The following is a 22283-nucleotide window of genomic DNA, read 5'->3' on the forward strand; positions in this document are numbered from 1 at the left end:
GGTGAAGGTCCTCTCCTGGTTTCCAGACAGCCATCTGGCTGTGTCCTCATGGGGAAGAGAGAGAGATGGTCTCATTTTCATATAGGAGTGCTGATTCCATCACAGGAGCGCTACCCTGATGACCTCACCTAAACCACTTTCCAAAGACCCCACCTCCAGATACCATCACACTGAGGATTATAGTTTTAAATATGGTCTCTGACCACATTTCTCCTTTTTTTTTAAGATACCAGTCATATTGGATTACAGCCCACCTTCGTGAACTCGTCTTAACTACTTAAATCTGCAATGACCTTATTTCCAAATAAGGTAGCATTCTAAGATACTGGGGGTTAGAATTTGAACATATGAATTCTGGGGAAACAATTCAACCTATATCAGGGATATATAATGCAAAAAGTTCAAAACTTTAGTAACTGTACCATAAAATCAAATATAAATAAATATAAATATAATCAAATAAAAATCCTTCTATTCTCTTATGTATTTATATAAGTATATATATATGTGTGTATGATATATGTGTATATAAATGCATATATATGTCCTATTTTCTATGGAGATATCACTATTTTATATTGATATATTTTTTCCATATCTTAAAACAGATGTGATGATTATTACCATATCAATGTAGTCATATCATACCTTTCCAGATTTATGTCTTTAATCCATGTATATTTTCTATTGATATATATAATATATATTTATATATAATAAATATTTAAATCAATATAAGTATTTATTTTCTACTTGTGATGGGCTGACAGATCTGACTCCATGTGAATGTCATAGGCCAGACTCTAAGGGAAATGACTAAACAGACTCCATTTTGCTCTGAGACTACATGTTATGTAGGAAATAGGCTTCTCCCATGGGAACACCCGCCTCTGTGCCTATCATCAATTATTTGGTGTGACATGTTGAATAATATACAATGGCAACTCCTATGTAGTAAAGAATTGCTCTCTTTTGATTCCTCTTGCTCCTAAACAATGTACCATGTGAACAGTGATTGTGTGGATGTTAGCAACCGTTCTTTAGTTTGTACCTAGGTAAGGGTCATTTTGACCCACTTCCCCCTCTGTCAATGATCTCATGATGTTAATGTATAATTTCGAATCATAGCAACAGACACTTATGATTAGTGTGATTTTTGGTATGAGAACCCTACAACCCTGTGGTCAGGGCTGTTCTCCCAATAGCCATTTCTTGGGGCATTGTGTGAGACAGTCAGCTGGCCGGCTTAATAAAGACTCTTAAATTTGGACTTCTCAGTGGTGATCAGTCTGTTCTTAAGTTGTGCCCCATAACATTACTGAAATATATTTTGTCTACTGATACAGATCAGTAGCAAATAGGAATAGAACTGATGTCAATTCCTGCCAATTGTAACAATAGGAACAAGCACCAATTTTAAAAAACCTGATTAAGAAATACATGTCTGCTAAAATTTTTATTTAACAAATGTCAATATTTTATATTCAGTTTTGATTAATTACATACTATTCATAATTATAATCTGAATTTGTCAAAATGTTTTATACTTTATATCCATGTTCTTTTATAGACTATTTGATTTAAGAAAAAGATTTTCCAGCATTAGAAAATACAGTTATTAAAGAAAATTAGGGAAGAACACTAAAATATATTTGAAATTTTTTTCTAATGAGGTAAAATTGCCAATAAAGGGAAGTTTTTCCTTATTTTCTTTCAGATTTTCTATTTACTCATGATTAGTCTTGGGAGGTCGTGATTTTAGGAATTTGTTCATTTAATCTTGTATTCAATTTGTAGGCATGAAATTTTTCATAGTACTCTTATAATCTTTTGATTTCTATAAAATTTGTTGATACCTTTTCTTTCATTTCTGATTTTAGTTATTTAAATCTTTTTATATTCTTCACTCTAACTCAAGATTTTTCAGTTTTGTTGATATTTTCAAATACACAAGCATGTATTTTATCCTTATAAAAACAGACCAAGACTTTACTTCATTGATTTTCTCTATTGCTCTTCTTTTCTCTATTTAATCTTTCCTCTAATATTTATTGTTTATATTACCTGCTAGCCTTAGGTTTATACTGTTCTTTTAATTTCTTAAAATGTGAAGTTAGGTTGTTGATTTGAGATATTTTTTCTTTTTATTGTATGTACAACTATGAATTTCCCTCTCAGCCTTGCTTTTGCTGCATCTCATGAATTTTGGTGTGTGTTTCAATTTCCATTTGTCTTATATATTTTCTAATTTCCCTTGTGATTTCTTCTTTGACCTTTATTTGTTTGCTAACTTCCACACATCTGTGTGCTTTTCAGTTTTCCTTCTGCTATTGATGTCTAGTTCCATTCCATTGGGATTAGAAAGAATGACTTGAATCATTACAATATTTTTAAAGTTCTTAAGACTTTTTTATAGCCTAACATAAGGTCTGTCCTGGAGAATGATCCACGAGTACTTGAAAAACTATGTACTCTGCCATTTTGGGGTTCCATGCATTTTTACAATAGATGTGGTGATTATCATATCAACGTAGTCAGTATCATGCCTTTCCAGATTTATGTCTTAAAGCCATCTGTATTTTGTCTATGATGGGAAGAAGGAATACAAATTAATTTTTATAGTTAATTTCTCCCACATTATACACAAAAATAAAAAATGAATTAAAAACATTTATTTTTCATCACTGCAATAAAATAACACCCATAATGTACACCAAATGCCCCTTCAGACACTTTGCTGACCTATTTTCCTGTTCATGCCCTAGTATGGTTCTGCAGTATGCCTTCACATGTGCTAGAATACGTCCTCTTGAGACTTGGATCATTCCCTCTCTCATTCTCTTAAGTAAGTTATACTTTTCACGCAACTTTCAAAGTGCACTTTTTAAATTCTTCAAAAATATTTTCTGGAAATGTGATAAATATACACAAAGGAGTTCTTCTCAGCCATAAAGAATGAAATTATATTATTTGCTGGTAAATGAATGGAACTGTAGAACATCACACTAAGCAAAATAAGCCAGACTTGAAAGTCAAGGGTCAAATATTTTCTATGCAAAAGTTAGAGAAAGGGAAAAAAGGAATAAATAAAGGGACCTCCAAAAATAGAAAGGCGACCAATGGAGTAGAGGAAGGGGATCAAGAGGGAGGGAGGGAGGACATGGGGAAGTGCTGGGGAATGAAATCTACCAAATAACGCTATGTCCATGTACAAATACACCACACTGAATCCTGCTTGTATATATAATTACTATGCACTAATTAAAATAATTATAATAGAAGGGAGATCAATAGAATAGACCAAGTAGATTAGAGGTAGAAAGGAGGGGAGAGAAATGAAAGACCCTGGGGAATGAAATCGATCAAATTATATGCAAGTATGAATAGTGGGTTTATTAATCCCACTATTATTTATAATTATAATGCACCAATAACATTTTTTTAAAATCTCAACTAAACATAAAAATATTTTCTGGACTATAGAAAAGCAGATTTTAACAAAATTTTTAAAATTATACAAAGAGATTAGGGACCTTTGGTAACAATTATTTTGGGCTAGAAACTCCTTATAAAGGGTGCTGGGGAGATAGCTTACTCGGTAGAGTGCCTGCCTTGTAAGCACAAGGCCCTGGGTTCGATTTCCAGCACCCACAAAAAAAAATAAAAAATAAAAAATAAAAGTAACTCCTTATAAAGAGACAATGGAAATTTCCTACATATTTAAAAATTAATCAAAACATTCCTAAGTAATCTATAGGTTAAGAAAAATACTATATAAATATAAATATTTTTATTAATGTCTTATAAACATTCTGCATATCAAAACTTGTCAGTATAGCTAAAACTATGCTTAGAGGGAGATATGAATGAATTTAAAACTAATAAGATGCATTGGCAGGAAATAAAAGCTTAAAAATCAATAATTTAAGCATTCATTTCAAAAATTAAGAAATAAAGGCACAAACTAAACTCCTTTCTATCTAAAGTGCAAAGAAATAGCAAAACCAAGAGAAGAAATAAATGAAATAACAAACATATAACAAAGAAAAATAAACAAAATCAAAAGGTGTTTTATAAGGAAAAGAGAAACTACCAATTTGATAGACCCCTGCAAGAATGATCAAGAAACAAAAAGGCACAGATTAACAAAATCAGGAATCAAAAATGGATAGTATTATATATCCTATGGACATTAAAAAAATAATGCTAAGATGTAAGAATAGTACCTTACTAATTTCATAATTTAGATGAAATGGATACATTCTAATGAAAATATTAGTTTAAAAATTTCTGACATATGAACCTACAGAAACAACTGGATAATTCTATATCTTTTGAAAAATTTAAATCATATTGTTATCATCATTATTATTATCCTACAATGAAAAACAGGCCCAGATGCTTCATTGGTGAATTTTGCCACACATTTAAAGACAAATAACATCAACTTTCCACAACCTACTTGAGAGAATATATAAAGGGAACACTGCCAATTCAGTTTATGAGATCAGCATAAACTTGATACCAGACCTAAAGAGATCATTCCAGAAAAGAAAAATGATGAAACTACCTTTTGCAAGAGCATAATGCTAATATGCTAAAAATACATTAACTAAATTCTAGAATGTGAAAAAGACCAAGCTGGTTTTATTCTAGGAAAGTCAGCTCCATATTTGAAAATCCATCAGTACAATTCATCATATGAACAGAATAAAGGAGAAAATCTACATTGTCATTTTAAAGCCTGTGGTTAAGGAATAAACTTAGCAAACTTTGAAAGAGAGGGATCCCTCCTTTATCTCATGTGGAAAATATATAAAAATTTCTTTGAGAATACCCATAGCAAACTTTACATCTACTGGTGAAATGTCAACACTGGTTTAGTAATTGGAAATGAGACAAAGATGCCTCTGTGACCACTCTATTCCACGTTACAGTGGAAAAGTCTAGGTAAAGAAGCAAGAAAGAAAAAGCATAAATAAAAGTTTTCTGACAGGTTAAAAAGAAAAAAGAAAGAAAAGGCACAACAATTTAAAACATAAAACTATCATCCAAGAACACATAAATGCACCCATAATAAAAAAGAATCTAGCTATGTGAATTTTAAATTTACTTTCAAAATATAAAAATCTATTCTGTTCCTATACTCTAGAAACAAATAGTTAGAAGATGAAATTTTATAGTATCATAATATTATTTGAAACACCTACTATGAATAAATATATGAATAATTTTTTTAACTTTGTTTTGGAGACATGATCTTGCTATGTTGGCCAGGCTGGTCTCAAACATGTAGGCTCATGCTGTGCTTCAACCTCTCAGGTAGCTGAGATTACAGGACCACATCACCATTCTAACATGGATAATCTCTAATCTTATATTCAGGGGGAAAAAAGATATTAACAAATGGAAGGTCATATCATGATATGGATCATAAGACTTGGCATTAAGATGACAGTTTGCTTCAAATCAGTCTATTAGAAGAAATGGAATACATGTTGTCAGAAAAACTGTCCAAAACATGGAAATTGGAAAAAAAGATAACTGTGGAACTTTACATATCATGCTAGAATATTTTCAATAAGCTGAAGTCATCTGACTTGGAAGAAATTTTAACTTTTTTGAATTAAAATAGACATGTATTTAAACTGATGAGGTTTTGTTGTTGTTCTGTTCTAAATGACAATCTTAAAGTTTACCATTTTATTGCTCCGTGGGTCATTAATGTGATGTGTATTTAATGTACCAATCTTACTTCCATATTCCTTTCTCCAGTGACAATTTAAGTCTTAGTTCTTCATTTCAATCTTTGAATTATCTCTGTTACTCTTCAGGTTTCCTCATTAATGAATTAAATGAAGCTTAACTACAAGTTTCCTGTATATTTGTCTGAGAAGTAGGGACTAAACAATTGAAAATGATACTACTACTTTCGAGAGGGCCCACTGACATACGCTTATCTATTAGGACACTGAGCAAAGAGAGACCTCAGATCAAGATCCTTGACATATTGTCCTCTGGGATCCTTTGTTTCCCTGCCCTTCCCTTTCTGCTGAGTACAGCAAAAACGAGGTTCTATTTAGGGTTCTCATGTGTCAAAGTCAGGTGGTCATTTATGTCTGTGTTCTCAATAAGTTGTTATTGTCTTTAAATGTCAGAGAAAAGATATGTTTCTACAGTATATGACTTCATAGAGTCGGAAGCTGGTTATTCCTTCAGAAATGGTAGTTTATAAAAAATAAAGGTGTCCAATATTTCCTAAATTTTTAATGTACTCAGAAGCTCATGGTTCAGTCTCATCTCTTCTACTAACTCCAGTAGATCGTTAACAGGCCAGTCCATTTGTAATGAATCTCACCTTCGTGGTCTGTAAAATGAGGAAATTGGCTTGAACCTGACCTCTAAGTTCTCTTTAATGATCATGGTTATGCAAAGGTCAAGAAAATAGGCTGCCTTTTCCCTCCTAAGTTCTAAGGAAGAAAGAAGTTCATCCTGTGCATGTATACTTACCAAGAAATAGTGATGTCTGGGGGAAAAAAATGAAACACATTTGTTAAATAGTGCAACAAATCTGTATTTGGACTAGAACACAGCTTATTGGTCGCCTCTATCAAGGTGGAGCAAAGTTCAATTAAATTCAGCTCCATTCCATGATGAACATGAATATATGAATATGTATGATATAGATGCATGATATATGAACACATATGAATAACTGACTAGTTTAAACTCTGCTGAGAAAAATTCCCCAAACTGGAAAAATGAGTTTTTTGTCCATAAACAGGTACATATCTTCAGTAATTACCAAACCACCCTTCATTTCTTTGTTTGTTTTGGGTACTGGGGATTGAAGTCAGGGTCCCTCAACCACTAAGCCACATCCCCACCCCTATTTTGTATTTTACTTAGAGACAGGGTCTCACTGAGTTGCTCAGCACCTCACTTTTGTGGAGGCTGGCTTTGAACTCTCCATTTCCTTCCTCAGCCTCCCAAGCTGCTGGGATTACATGTATGTGCCACTGTGCCTGGCTCACCCTTTATTCTTAACCAAATTTAACTCCCCAAAATAACATAAAAACTAAACACCTTAAAAATAGTAAGAAATCATATTCATCTTCATATATATATGCATATATGCACATGTACACATATATAATTTATCAAAACAATATGTACAAGTAAAAACCTCACTCAAGTTCATCCTTGGCAGTGACAAAGCACATACATGGTAAAAAGAAGTAAAAGAATACAAAAGTATACTGTATCATGGCTTTATTTTCAAAAATATAAAATGAATCTGTCTTTTGGAAAAACAGACTTCCTGCAGTTTTATACACACACTCAGGCTGCAAGAAAATAATGACAAGCAGAAAATAATGTCAGAACTGAGGTTAGCAACTTATATTTAACTACCTTGAATTGTGTAAACACTGTCTAAGCAAACATTTATGCTGTAACTCAATGACCACAGAGTTAATGAAGATATTATAGCTCTCTAGGCAGAAATTCTATCAGCTCTTTTAATGGGCAAACCAAATAGCTGAACTGATTCTTCTTCCCACATCCCGAGCATGGAGGCTCATTCAATATTTATTAGGACAGTGCTCAGTAGATAATCACTTGCCCCTTTGTGCACCAACATTCAAAAGTTCTCAGAGGTGTTGAACATCATAGAAATTGAAGGTAACATTCATTTCACTTTATTCCAAACTGGATATATTCGCATCACACACATTACTGCAAAGTAACAGTTCTGCTAGAAAATAGAGAATCAGACTACCTCAAGAAAAGACAGGCCCTGTGTCTAATTTCTAGATGAAATAGTAATCAATTGGTTTTTCAATGGGCATGTGAATCATAGATCTGTAATCAGAACAAAGAAATGTATCCTCATAATAAAGGAACACAGCATAATCTTATTATTACTAAAATAACACACACCTAAGTCTTCTTTTGACTCTTCAAAGCCATAGAAGCTGTTCTTATTTCCTCAGATCAGCAACATTAAAAGTGAAATGAGAGCTAACCGGCTAATGCACACAGTATGCATGCAAACACGTGTGCACAACCATACACAGTCACTTTGTCCCATGGTAAACTCTGTGATGTAAGAACATTTCTAAGTGGTTGTTTCTATTAACTTAAAATGTCTGCTTCAGAGATAGAAAATAGAATAACATATGAGTAAGTCTTGTGCTTCTAAAATCATTCACTTTCTACATTCACTTATGATTGCTTTTCCGTAGTTAAATTCAATTTTTTCCTCAGCACTGTGAAGCAAGGTGATTGCACAATGACTCCATCATCTTTCTGGTGACAGACAAGTGTGAGTTGAATCCAATTAGGGCATGTCCCAACATTTCAGAAACTTGATGGCCACAGCATAGTCCTGGTACTAGTTTAGTTTGTTACTGAATTTTTATCTCACTTGTTATTATTACGTTATGTGTATACTAAAACTTTGGTTAAATATCTGCCCCTTTTGACCTTTTCCTATATTTTACAAACTTAGTTTACATTCAATCTTTGGCCTTCTAAAAGAGCTTTGGTAAAATAAGTACTTACTTACCATCAACATAAATATTGAACAGCACCAAAATAATTTCGTTATTGTCTAAATTTTTACTCACACGCAGTCATAGGAGATTTCTCAAAACCTATAATCAATATTGCAAAGCTGGTTTTACATTGACTTGTACATGATACTTTTTTTTTCCCCCAGGATAGAGGAGAGTAGCTGAGCCTGGTGGTGCGCGCCTGTAATCCCTGCTACTCGGAAGGCTGAGGCAGGAGGAATACAAGTTCAAGGTCAGCCTCAGCAACTTAGTCAGACCCTGTATTTCATTTTAAAATACAAAGGGCTTGGAGGTGGCTCAGTGTGATGGTGGCAGTGGTTGTTGCCCCTGTCACTGAGTGTTCAGCCTTTCACTCCATAATGAGTCACTCATCTCACTTGTCCTTTTTGTTCATTTACTCATTTATAAATAAAAGGGTCTAATCATTTTTCCTTTTAAAATATTTTAACAAGTAAGGGGGAAAGCAGTTATACTCATCCTCAAAATCCCTGGGAGACTTGTTCCAGGAGCGCCCAAGAATATAAAAATTTATGAATGCTCAAGACCCTTACATAAAATGATACAGTATTTGCATATGACCTATGCATATCTTCACATTTACAGTTTTAAATCTTCTCTAGATTATTTATAAAACCCATAGCAAGGGAAATGCTATATAAATAGCTGTTATACTATATTATTCAGGGAATAACAAGAATAAATATACATACATGTTCAGTACAGATGCAATGCTTTCCTAAATATCTTCAATTCATGGTTGCATGAATCCAAGGATGTGGAACCCACAGAAAGAGGGATGACTGTACTGTGTTTGTGAAACTCATTCACAGTAAAATAAAGATTTTCACACTATTCCCTTAAATTCATCCAGTATTTTACTTTAACCCCCTACCCCTGAAACATATTCTTCAATTAACATATGATTCTCTGTATGTTCTGGGTTTCTCTTGATAAGCACTTTTTCACAAAGCACACTAGCTCTTAAGGTAACCTCTTAAGAGCTTCCATTTCTCAACTACTGTTTCTAGACCTCTATCAAGAGCAAAGCAGACGTGAAAAGGAGTAAGATCCTGAGACACAGACATCGTACCAAAAATGCTTTGCTTTTCTAAACAGAGTCCACCTTGATTAAATTCTTGTTGGTTATCAATGGAGAGGGTTTACATTTTATCTTATCTGCTACATCATTCGAGCTATCTACAAAGAACATCTTGGCTGTACACAGTGAAACCATAATTCTTCTGTATTCCTTTCTGAAATTTTGGTTCAGTAGTCCATATATAATTGCATTGAGGCAGCTATTGAAATATGCCATGTAGTAACTAGTCACAAATAGCCACTCTGGTATCCTGGGCACCATGCTGGCAGGATCTGTGGCCACAATAAGACCAATAAAGTTTAGAGGAGCCCAGCAAATTGCAAAAAGTACAAAAACCACAAACATGGTGACAAAGTTCCGGAAGTCCTGTGGTTTCAGTTTGGGTTTGTTGTCAGACTTCACCCTCCGTCTAACCTGAAGAACCAGGATCCATATTCTTAGGTAGCAGAAGATGACTATGACCATAGGAAGTATGAAGTGGAAAACCACCACAGCTATAGTGTATGCTGAACTGACAGACTGTGCAAACGTACAGGAATAGATCCTTGGGTCATACTGGAGTGTTTCAGTTCTCAAGTTGGGCACAATTGCCACTAGTGTCAACATCCATATCAGGAACACGTAGCAAAGGGAATTCTTGTTACTGTACAACTTGTCGTACTTGAGACTGTGGCAGATATAGCAGTAGCGATTAATGGCGATCCCAGTGATATTGAATATGGAGCCAATGACGCTCAAACCCATCAGGAAGCCACTAATTTGACAGTGCAGAGATCCCAGGTTCCATCCATTGTTAAATATAGATGTCAGCACCAAGGGGTATGGATAAATGGCCACCACCAGATCTGCAATTGCTAGGCTCACCACAAATATATTTCCTAAAAGAGAAAGATTTACAAATATAAGTCAATACCAGTTTTGCAGGAGTTGTAATTTTTCTCTTCACAATTAAAGAGCTGCTTAGCTGTTTCCACAGCTTGGATGATCTGACATCATAGCTACTGTCCACACTATAAATGAAGGGGAGGAGGCCATTTTCACCAGGAAGTAAGCCAATTGTCACTCCTGTAAAATCAAGTCCCCTCTTCATAACATTGCACGTTACCACCACAAGGTATATTCTATATCCCAGACTGTTGTCTTTCAAATAGTCTTGAAAAAAAAAAGTCTCAAGTTTATTATATGTCTTGTATCTTTTGTTTCAGAACCTTCTATATTAACTGAGAAATCTCATATTTTGTTATTCTCAAGTCCGCCATGATTTCTTTAAATTCCTGGTCTTCTATCCTCTTTAGTTCTTCAACAGTTCTCAAATGAACCTCCAGCTTCTGTTGTTGAGATCAATGAATCTTTGTCCACAGCTCAACAGTTAATTAAGACAGGAAGGGCTCTGTCACCTGTCTGGAGTAGAACACTAGCCTCATGCCTACTAGCTGTGTAACGGAGACAAAATTACTTCACCTGGCAAAGCTTCAGATTCCTCTCTGAGAGGGGGATAATGATAGTAGTGACTTCTTAAATTTTATAAAGCACTTAAGGTACAAAAATTAAACTCTAAATATTCTGGATAAGTTTTAATTTTCTATATTAATTTAATAACAAAACACTTTTAATACATAGAAAAAAACTCAAATTTCATAAGATGTTCTATAAAGTATGTTCTTTTCTTTTGTGGCTCTTTTTCTTTTTCCTTTTGCAGTGCTAGTGATTGAACCCAGGGTCTTAACGTGTGCCAAGCAAATGCTCTACCACTAAGCTAACCCCCAGACCCGCTTTTGTAACTTTTTTTTTAACCTTTGTTTCTTACTATTCCTTCTGCCTCGAATGACTCTTCTCCATCTTTTAAAATGCTACCCATTTTTCCATGTCCATTCTAAATGGAAATGCCCAAAGTTTTTGCTGATATGCCCAATCAGAGGTAAGCATTTCCTTTTTGAAGGCTCCTAAGTCACTTTATACCACTTGTAATGTGGATTAAATTATAAAAAATTCCATTTAATAAAAAAATTATTAAATGTATACACTAGATGCTGGGGAGACAGGAAAGAGGAGACAGGAAACTCAGAAAAACAAAAGCACAATAATCAGAAGCACAAGAGTATGCAACTGAGTAAGAGGAAATGAGGAGGTTGTTAGACTGGGAAGAGAAGGGACATTCTAGGCCCACTGATAATATATTTTGTCTTCTACACATCTATTTTTAAACTTTGCTTTTCTACACTTCTAGACCGCAGTCCCTTAGGTTACATCTTTCCCATTCTTACATCTTAGAATCCAGTACAATGACTTTTGCTCATGTTTGATGATGTAATTTGTAACTTCCCAACATCTGAAATAAAATAAGCTCTATACTTGAAGTTCTTAATTCACTAACTTTATTCCCCCAATAAATTATTACCAAAAAATGAAGTAAAACAGCAGTCATGAAATGATACAAGAAAAGCAAAGCCTGCAACTATTTAAGAATCTCAGATAAATCGTCATAAAGCAAATGCCTTAAAGATTGGTTATATTGTTCAAGTTAAAGGAAATGGAAAATTAATTTTTCCCACAAATAAATTTCAACTACCAATGTAATATTTAAATTCCAAAGTCAGCATATGTTCATAAATTTTAACTGAAAATATTTAACACTTGAAAAATAAGAACAATATATGAAATTCAAGTACAAGTTAAAATGTCATTAAAATGGCACCTTTTTACCCAGAGTGTCACAATGACACACTGGCTTAACATAGATTTATTTCTACAGAACTTAAATTAAAATCATTTTTATGGCTTTCATTCTGTGCTCCATTTATTTTATTGCAATTATGCCTCATTATTATTCAAGTAATCATATTAATTAAATTGCTGGTTTAATTTTCTTTGAATTAATCTCATTTTACAAATGTTTGGAGAAAAATTTTAAGTCACAAACTGTATGAAGACGTGGGTATCAGGCAGCTTAGCTTGAAAATTTATCACATCTGCTCATTTTTGTAAGGTGTGTGTGTTGGATGGGGAGGACAGAAAAGGAACTTTTTTTCATTTAGTTCGTTCACTCAAGAACAATTAAATCAATCATAATTACTCACATCCCAAGGTCATATATTCCATTCTCAGCTCTCTGCTACTCCAGATTTTAGCGGTCTACCCATTTTTATAGATATCAAAGACTGTATACACCAGCATAGTAATGTATTCTGAAATTTAATGTCTGTCAGTAGTTAACAATTTCTTTTTTGTTGTATTTAGCTCCAGTCCTTACTGTGGAGGAATTTTGGAATCATCCAGGTAAGATGGAGAGATATACTATTAGTGACCATCTTGTCCAATTCCTACTTAGAGACAAGGGAAGCAGAAATACTGAGTTAAATTGGATGAAGTCATAAAACTAGTAAGAATTGAGTGTACGACATACTGCTTACTTGTTAGTTTTGCTGAGTGCATTTCCCTAAAGAAGTTCCTGTGCTCCTACAGAGAGCCTCGATAGGCATCATTCTTTAAAAGAACTAGCTTTAAAAGTTAGATCTAGAAAATTATAGAGATGAAGCAGGAGGAGAAACCACTTTGAGGTCACTTGACTAGGAACAGGAAAAAACAGTCTCGCAATGATTAAATGCACAAACTATAAAATGCAGAGTAGATATTTGTCCTAATATATTTTAAATTAGAAATTAAATACAGCACAGGAGGCATAAATTAAAAGACAATTACGGAGATGCCTTGTCTAACTGCCTCCCTGGGAACTAGTCCTGTGACTTCCCTCTTGTAATGGCCCAAGTAGAGTGACAGTGCTTTTCTATTTGTGACAATGACTTCTCCACCTTTTCCAGTCTCCTCAAGACCCACACTATCAAATCTATGAGGGCAGTGCCTGTCTCAGATGTCTCCCTGATGCTACCACCACCTTGAACAGTACCTGGCATTGAGTTAGACACAGCAAGACTAAAAAGACATTTCCTTTTATAGCTCCAGGCTGGTATTCCCCCACAAGAGACAATTTGCATGAGATTTTATTAAAATGTGAAAATGAAGCGGTAGCCATATTCTCTTGCTCAGAAATTCTTCATGAGGCGTGAGGTGCCACAGCAGCTCTGGCACTTGAGTCTCTTCTACTGCCCTCTGGTGGTGGTGGAGGAGCAGCAGCATGTCCACAGCTTCTCCAGCTCCTGCTGAACTACGCTTGGAGAAACCCGGAGACTGACCCATTGAAATGAGTTCAGTTCATCCTCTTGGGTTCCAGTCATTTCTCCAAGGTTCCAGTGTCCCTTGCAACTCCTCTTGACATTTATCTTGCCATATCAAATGCCTTTTCTGTGGACTTTAGTCTCCGATACCAGAATCAGAAACAATAGCCCTAATAAATTATCAGTTTCCACAAAACTGGACATTTTGCTTCTTGAATTGATGGGACTCTTATTGATGCAGAATTTGGTAGTGGAAGTGAACTAAAAGAACCTTAAGGATGATTTAACTGTATTGGTTCTGGGTTCTATGATAGGACTAGATTGAAAGTATTAAAAACCCTATTTCTAGTAGGAAAAGGGACATTGATAGTTCATGGCATGCAGTGGCAGTAGAGTTACTTAAGTTGTCACCTGTATCACCCTCTAAGGTAAAGAAAAAATTGCTGCATTGCCTCTCTTATCACTCAAGAAAAATTTTTAAAAACTGTACGTACCCCATTTTGATATACTACATAAATCCATTTACTGAGTAACACAAAACACTGTCCATTTTTAAGGGAGGAGAAAAAACCTATGAAAGGCTGCTCTGTGACTCAATCCATGTCACCCAATCGCTCTAGTCTAAAGTGCCCCCACAAATTCCTACGTTGAAACTTAATCACCAGTGTGACAGTTACTGAGGTGAGTTACTGAGGTGAGGCCTTTAGGAAGTGATTAAGTCATGAGGGTGGGCCTTATAAGACGGGTACAGGGGAGTGTTCATCCATTCTCCCCTTCCACCCCTTCCACCATAGAAAGATGCAGCGTTTGTCCCATCTGGTGGATGCATCAAGAAAGCACCATATTAGAAGCAGAGAACAGTCCTCACCAGACACCAAATCTGCCTGCCAGTGTTTTGATCTTGGACTTCTCCAGATCTATGAGAAATATGTCAATTATTTATAATTACTCAGTCTAAGGTATTTTGTTATAGCAGTATGAATAGACTAAGATACCAATAGTGCTTAATTAGACCATGAGGCTGTAGGGAAGTTTTAGCAGGTATGTAGAAGCAATTTATGACACAGTCTCAGGATTTTGCAGCAAATCTGTGCTATCCCCTGCAGGTAAGTATGCTCTATTGAGACAGAGTGGACTTGCTACTCAGTCTTAGTAGAGTCTGAACACTTGACCGAGTGACCATATGATTTGAAAGGTCCCTCATTGACTAGGTATTTTCTGACCCACCGCATCATAAGATTTTGCATGCACAGCATCAAATGGAAGTGGTGCGTGGGAAGAGGCTGCAGAGTTGTGGCGGTGGTTTCTGCGTTGGCAGTAAGTGTTTCTTGGCTGCCGGAGGGGTGAGATACACAGAAGCATCATGGGTGAGGAAGAACAGAAACATTCTGTACACACACTTGTGTTCAGGTCATTGAACAGAACCCATGACATGTTTGTAGCTGATAATGGAAAACCTGCGCCTTTAGCTGAAGAGAGTCACAAATGAAAAATGGCACTCAAGCTCCGTAATAAGTATGGTCCTGTGTTGCATATGCCCACTTCCAAAGAAAACCTGAAAGAGAAAGGCCCTCAGAATGCAATGGATTCATATGGTCATAAACAATATCCTGCCAATCAAGGACAAGAGGTTGAATACTTGGTTACAGGTACCCATCCATATCCACCAGGACCTGGAGTTGCTTTGACAGCAGATACTAAGGTCCAAAGAATGCCAAGTGAATCAGCTGCACAGTCCTTGGCAGTGGCATTACCTTCCTCTCAGGCTGGGGTTGAGGCAAATCATACTGTACCTGGTGGAAGCAAATATCAACATCCTGGGGCTTCTGACCATTCACAACCTACAGTGGTGAATTCAATGGTTGTGGAGACTGGCAATACTAAGAACTAAGCACTGATGGCCAAAAAAGCACCTACAATGCCAAAACCCCAGCGGCACCCACCATGGAAACTGTACAGGGGTATCAGTGGGCATCTTGGTTGGGTTCGACGCATTGCTGTGGAACCTGGAAATGAGTGGTTTGTTACTGGATCTGCTGATAGAACTATAAAGATCTGGGACTTGGCCAGTGGCAAATTAAAACTCTTGTTGACGGGGCATATTAGTACAGTATGGGGTGTGATAGTAAGCACAAGGAGCCCATACCTGCTTTCTTGTGGAGAAGACAAACAAGTAAAATGCTGGGATCTTGAATATAATAAGTTTATAAGGCATTATCATGGACATCTAAGTACAGTGTATGGTTTAGATTTGTACCCAACAATAGATGTGCTGGTAACCTGGAGTCGAGATTCAATTGCCTGGATTTGGGATGTGAGAACGAAAGCCAGTGTACACACATTATCTGGACAAACAAATGCAGTTTCTACAGTGAGGTGTCAAGCTGCAGAACCACAAATTATTACTACAATATGATTATGGGATCTGGTGGCAGGAAAGACAAGAGTGAGATTAACAAATCATAAAAAGTCAGTCAGGGCTGTGGCTTTACATCCTTGACGTTACACATTTGCAACTGGTTCTCCAGCTAACATAAAGCAGTGGAAATTCCCTGATGGAAGTTTCATTCAAAATCTTTCTGGTCATAATGCTTATTATTAACACATTGACAGTAAATTCTGATGGAGTACTTGTATTTGGAGCTGACAATGGCACTATGCATCTTTGAGATTGGAGAACTGGCTACAGTTTTCAGAGAGTTCATGCAGCTGTGCAAGCCTGGGTCTTTGGACAGTGAATCAGGAATATTTGCTTGTGCTTTTGATCAGTCTGAAAGTCGATTATTAATAGCTGAAGCTGATAAAACCATTAAAGTGTACAGAGAGGATGATATGGCAACAGAAGAAACTCATCCAGTCAGCTGGAAACCAGAAATTATTAAGCAAAAGAGTGTTTAATGTGGCATTGTCTTCATGGTGGTTTTTTTGTTGTTGTTGTTTTGTTTTTTGTTTTTTTGTTTTTGTTTTTTTTAGCTCAGCATTGGTAAGGATGTTGGTCATTTTGTGTTCTGGCTGGGAGTATAAAGTAGAAACTCACTTACTGAAATCATTGCTGCTTCATATTTTACAATAAACTGTCCCCTATGTGCCCTCAAAAAAGAAGAAGAAGGAGAAGAAGAAGAAGAAATGGTGTGTATGAAATATGGCTCAATTAGGTCCTGAAGGCACAAGTAGGTTACACAGATACTCATGTCCCACATTCCCGTCACAAAGTCCCCTTCTCTCAGTGTGTACCTATGGCTTCATAGGAATTTCCCTTTGACCAGTCAAATAAGAAATAAAGAAGTTCTGGCCTAGTTTACAGATGGTTCTTCATGATATACTGGTACTCTTAAAACTGGATCGTTGTAGCACTGCAGACCCAATCCAGAGTGACCCTGAAGGACAAGAGTGGAGGAAAACACTCCCAATAAACAGAACTTTGAACAGTGCTTCAAATTGAATTTCAAACTGGCTACTCATTTTTCCTGGAAGGAGATATGGCTACAGACACAGATCTACATTGATTCATGATGGCTAGTGGTACAGCCAGATGATCAAGGACTTCGAAGAAAGGGGATTAGAAAATTGGTGGCACAGAGGTTTTGAAAGCTTTCAGGATGGTCATTTAGTATGAAGATATTTGTATCCCATATGAATGTGCAACAGAAGAGAAGCTTGATGATGCAACTTGTGGACATCAGTTAATTCTCAGACATGACTGTCCTTGACCAATGGGCTCATAAAGGTATCACAGAAGCAAGGATGGAAGTTATTTGTGGGCTTAGCAACATAGTAAAGATCAATACATAAATATTGATCTGGCAACAGCCACTATTGTATTGATGAATGCTCAACCAACATTGGAGATCAACATCAATATGGCGCCATTCCGCAGAAAAATCAGTCACTGGTGGTAAGCTGACATCATCAAAAGGGAGAACACACTGTTCCGACTGGAACAGAAGCTCATTCTGGACAAGGAGTTGCTTTTCCTGCCCTTTAATACCTTTAATTCTTCTACCAAACTAACATCCATGGACTTAAAAGAATCCTTTGTTCACCATGACAGTACTGCTTCCAGCACTGCTTCTGACTAAGAAATTAACTTTAAAACAAATGGAGTATAACAATGGGGTATGCTTTTGGAATTCATAGGACTTTCCATGTTTCCCATCTTAGAATATCTGGCTGATAGATGAGTGGAGTGGTTTTAAAGATTCTGTTTTACCACCAGCTAGGTGAGTCTATGGTACTGTCCCCCAGGATGTAGTAATGTGCTTTTAAAAAAGTGATTAACATAAAGTGTTGTTTATCCCATAGTCATGATTCATGAATCAGAAAATCAAGACTAGAAATGTATTTTCCTTTTACAAGCACACTAGCAATACCCTAGCAAAATGCTTTCAATACCATGGCCCTAAAACTAGTTTTTTTGGTCTAAAGTCTTCACCAGGAGACATGCCAATGGTTTTATTAAGCTGGAAGTTGGAATTGCCACCTGGCTACTTTGGACTCCATACTGCAATTAATTAATTTAAAAATGAGGGAGTTACTATGCTGGCCAGGGTGATTACTATTGATTATCAGGAGTAAATCAGGTTGTTGTTACACAAAAAGAGCAGGGAATTATGTCTTAAATGCAAGAAATCTCTAGATTGTCTTATTATTCCCATGCCCTGTGATTAAAGCCAATGGAAAACTAAAGCAACCCAATACGGGCAGGTATATGAATATGCCAGAGCTTTAGGAATAAAGGTTTCAGCTACTTTAACCAGGCAAGAAACCACAGTGAGTGGAAGGCAGAGGGAATGGGGGATGGTAATTAAAGGTAATTATAAATTCCTATTATGACCATGTGACCAGTTGCAGAACTGAGCATTAAAATAACATTGACACTTCTTCTTTATCATGAATAAATGGTGAATCTCTCCCTCTGCTCTTCTCCTGCCATCTAACATGGTTAGAAGTGAACCTTATATCTCAGTAATTAAGTTAGCATGTCAAATGTGTAATGTGCCTCAGCTAGACAAATAATGAAAATCATGCAAAGATGGACAAAAAGACTATATTGTCTTTTGAAAAGAGGGTTAGTATGTTTTCATTTTTATGTTAATAAAATAATGTTGCATTATGTTACATGGAAACAATTCAATGTTTCCTTTATTTGGATAGACATCAAGATGTCAAGGGGTGGGCTGTATTAAATTTGTACAGTGTTAACTTGGTAAAATTGGTCCCCAGAATTCCCTTTCCTGCATAGCTATGGGTTAGCATCATCCACAAAATAATTTTGTACAAGATTCAGGAGGTGGAAATGCCCAGAAGTTTCAAGCTGGGAACTAGGTACTATAGCAGCTCTGTCATTAACTCGTGAAAGCCTTAGGCAAATGTTTTAAGAATGTCCTATTGTTGGCCAGATTCTTCTGTTTTATCAGTTTGCTGCTTTTTCAAAAATTCCATACTCTGCAAGCCACCAGCTGATTTGCATCTGAATGAATACTTCTGCATCACTTTGCTTTAAAGTGAACTACTGAGAAATCTGTCACCCTGACATAAGCAAAGTTTGGGCCTTGAATATGGCACTAGCAATCTTGTTCTAATTTGATGATAATTGAATATCTGCAATGATGAAACCTAAGGATGGTTCATTTCCTTCTGTGTGCTCTCTTCAAAATGGTGACTACAGTTACCCATTACTAAACATGCTTGGTCTTCAGCCTGCTTCAGCACATCCTCCTTGCTCCACAGGCCTGTAGTAGAAGGTGCTAGTGCCTGTCCCAGGTCCCCTTTGACAAGCCTATGCACTCATCCACAAGGTTTCCATTTAGCTTCTATTTGCATCCTTCTTCAGAGATTGCCCTCAGTGGCCAATCCAATGGCTAACCCTGGAATACAGAAGGCCAGTTACCTTACCTCAAATAACAGCAATTCTTTGGATGGATCTATGTCCAGAGACCCCAACTTTTGGATCAAGCCAAGTCTAGGTTTTACCAGAAGTCCCATTGTCTTCTTTTTCCCCCCACTCTGACTTACTTTGCTTTCCTCACTGCTGATAAGCTTCTGCTGAGAGTAACCTTCAACACAGCCTGAAAGCCAAATCTGTCTCAGGTTCTGTTTCTGGAAAATTTAATATAGATCATGTTGGGCTTGGTGGAGCATGCCTGTAATCTTTGGTCCTCAGGAGGCTGAGTGAGGAGGATCTTAAGTTTGAAGCCAGCCTGGGCAACTTAGCAAAATCCTGTGTCAAAATAAAGTGTTTTAAGGTGGTGGGAGGCAGGTGCTGGGGATGTAGCTCAGGTAGAGCACTTCCTAGCATGTGCAAGACTTCAGCTCTGTGACGAGATCAGGTGATTTTCTAAGGTGGTCACAGGCTTCCTGGTAGAAAAGGAGGAACTATTTACTGTGATACCTTACAGAAACAAAGCTTACTGGGAAGAAGGAACCCATTCTAAAGGTTTCCTGGTAATACTCTTCAATCTCTTCATCCTCACAGTGTGTGGATATGCTTCCAATCAAAGCAGCACAACACCACACACATTTGCATGTAAGTCTGCCTCCTTCCAAAGGGCTGACATCCTGGACTATGGGTATGAATCTTTGCATTCTCACTGTGAGCAGAGAACTTGGCAGATGGTAGGTGCTCAGCAACAGTCTGGCGGATAAATTAAACCCCCAAGTCTCAAAGAGTCACCCATACAGAGGCAGAAATTAGTTGCCTTTTTGAGGATTAAGCCCAGGGTCTCATGCATGATAGGTAAGAGTTCTGCAACAGAGCCCTACCCCCAGCCCTTCTTTAAGTTTATTTTGAGACAGGGTCTCACTAAGCTGCTCAGTATGACATTGAACTTGTGATCCTCCTGCCTCACCTTCCTGAGTAGCTGCTCTTTTGCTCTCATCTACCAGGATGCTGGTTTTCTCAATAGGCCCTACTCACTCCTTAATTCACTTAGACTGTACTTTAACTGTGTGGAAAGCAAAAGTAGAGTCCCACTGAAATACTGTTCATAAGAATTAAAAAAAAAAAAAAAAAAAAAAAAAAAATACCTGAACACATCAAAGTGATAAAGATCAGTTTCAGTCAGGGAAAAAAAAAAAAAAAAAAAAGTATCTCAAACACTCTTGGGACATGTTTCATTTGTTTTACATAGAAAATCCATAGATTCACAATGGTACAGAATAGAGGACACGGACACAAACCCAAATAAATACAATTTTCTCATACTAGACAAAGGGGCCAAAAATATGCAATGGAGAAAAGATAGCCTCTTCAACAAATGGTGCTGGGAGAATTGGAAATCCATATGCAACAGAATGAAACTAAACCCATATCTCTCACCATGCACGAAACTAAACTCAAAATGGATTAAGGACCTCGGAATCAGACCAGAGACCCTGCAGATTATAGAAGAAAAAGTAGGTCCAAATCTTTACCTTGTTGGTCTAGGACCAGACTTCCTTAACAGGACTCCCATAGCACAAGAAATAAAAGCTAGAATCAACCACTGGGATAGATTCAAACTAAAAAGCTTTCTCTCAGCAAAGGAAACTATCAGCAATGTGAAGAAAGAGCCTACAGAGTGGGAGAATATCTTTGCCAATCATACTTCAGATAGAGCACTAATCTCCAGAATCTATAAAGAACTCAAAAAACTCTACTCTAAGAATTCAAACAGTCCAGTCAACAAATGGGCTAAGGAAATGAATAGACACTTCACAGAAGAAGATCTACAAGCAATCAACAAACATATGGAAAAATGTTCAACATCTCTAGTAATAAGAGAAATGCAAATCAAAACCACCCTAAGATTCCATCTCACCCCAATTAGAATGGCGATTATCAAGAATACGAGCAACAACAGGTGTTGGCGAGGATGTGGGGAGAAAGGTACACTCATACACTGCTGGTGGGGCTGCAAATTAGTGCAGCCACTATGGAAAGCAGTGTGGAGATTCCTTAGAAAACTTGGAATGGAACCACCATTTGACCCAGCTATCCCACTCCTTGGCCTATACCCAAAGGACTTAAAATCTGCATACTACAGAAATACAGCCACATCAATGTTCATAGCTGCTCAATTCACAATAGCCAGACTGTGGAACCAACCTAGATGCCCTTCAATTGATGAGTGGATAAAGAAACTGTGGTATATATATACTATGGAATATTACTCAGCCATAAAGAATGATAAAATTATGACATTTGCAGGCAATGGATGAAATTGGAGAATATCATGCTAAGTGAGATAAGCCAATCTCAAAAAGCCAAAGGACGAATGATATCGCTAATAAGTGGAGGTTGACACATAATGGGGGGGAGGGAAGGGTTAGAGTTAGGGTTAGGGAGGGGGGCAAGTATGGAGGAAGGAACTACTGTATAGAGGGTAAAAAGGGGTGGGAGGGGTGGGGGGAAGGGAAAAAAATAACAGAATGAATCAAACAACATTGCTCTATGTA

The 22283-nt window shown here is 36.7% G+C and overlaps 1 protein-coding gene and 1 pseudogene across 2 annotated transcripts in view; one reads left to right on the forward strand and one right to left on the reverse strand.

The window, feature by feature from the left end:
- Nucleotides 1–7703: 7703 nt before the first annotated feature.
- MTNR1A (melatonin receptor 1A) overlaps nucleotides 7704–22283 on the reverse strand; it is a 28813-nt gene continuing 14233 nt past the window's right edge. Inside the window, exon 2 of the mRNA XM_079139062.1 lies at nucleotides 7704–10553. Coding sequence (XP_078995188.1) covers nucleotides 9685–10553 — 869 coding nt within the window. The 3' untranslated portion in view covers nucleotides 7704–9684. The remainder of the gene's footprint in view (nucleotides 10554–22283) is intronic.
- On the forward strand, nucleotides 15126–16934 carry LOC306660688 (pleiotropic regulator 1-like; annotated as a pseudogene). The gene has a single exon. The product of its transcript is annotated as a pleiotropic regulator 1-like (transcript).

Source organism: Sciurus vulgaris (assembly GCF_902686455.1).
Source record: "Sciurus vulgaris genome assembly, chromosome: 5".
Classification (NCBI taxonomy): Eukaryota; Metazoa; Chordata; class Mammalia; order Rodentia; family Sciuridae; genus Sciurus; species Sciurus vulgaris.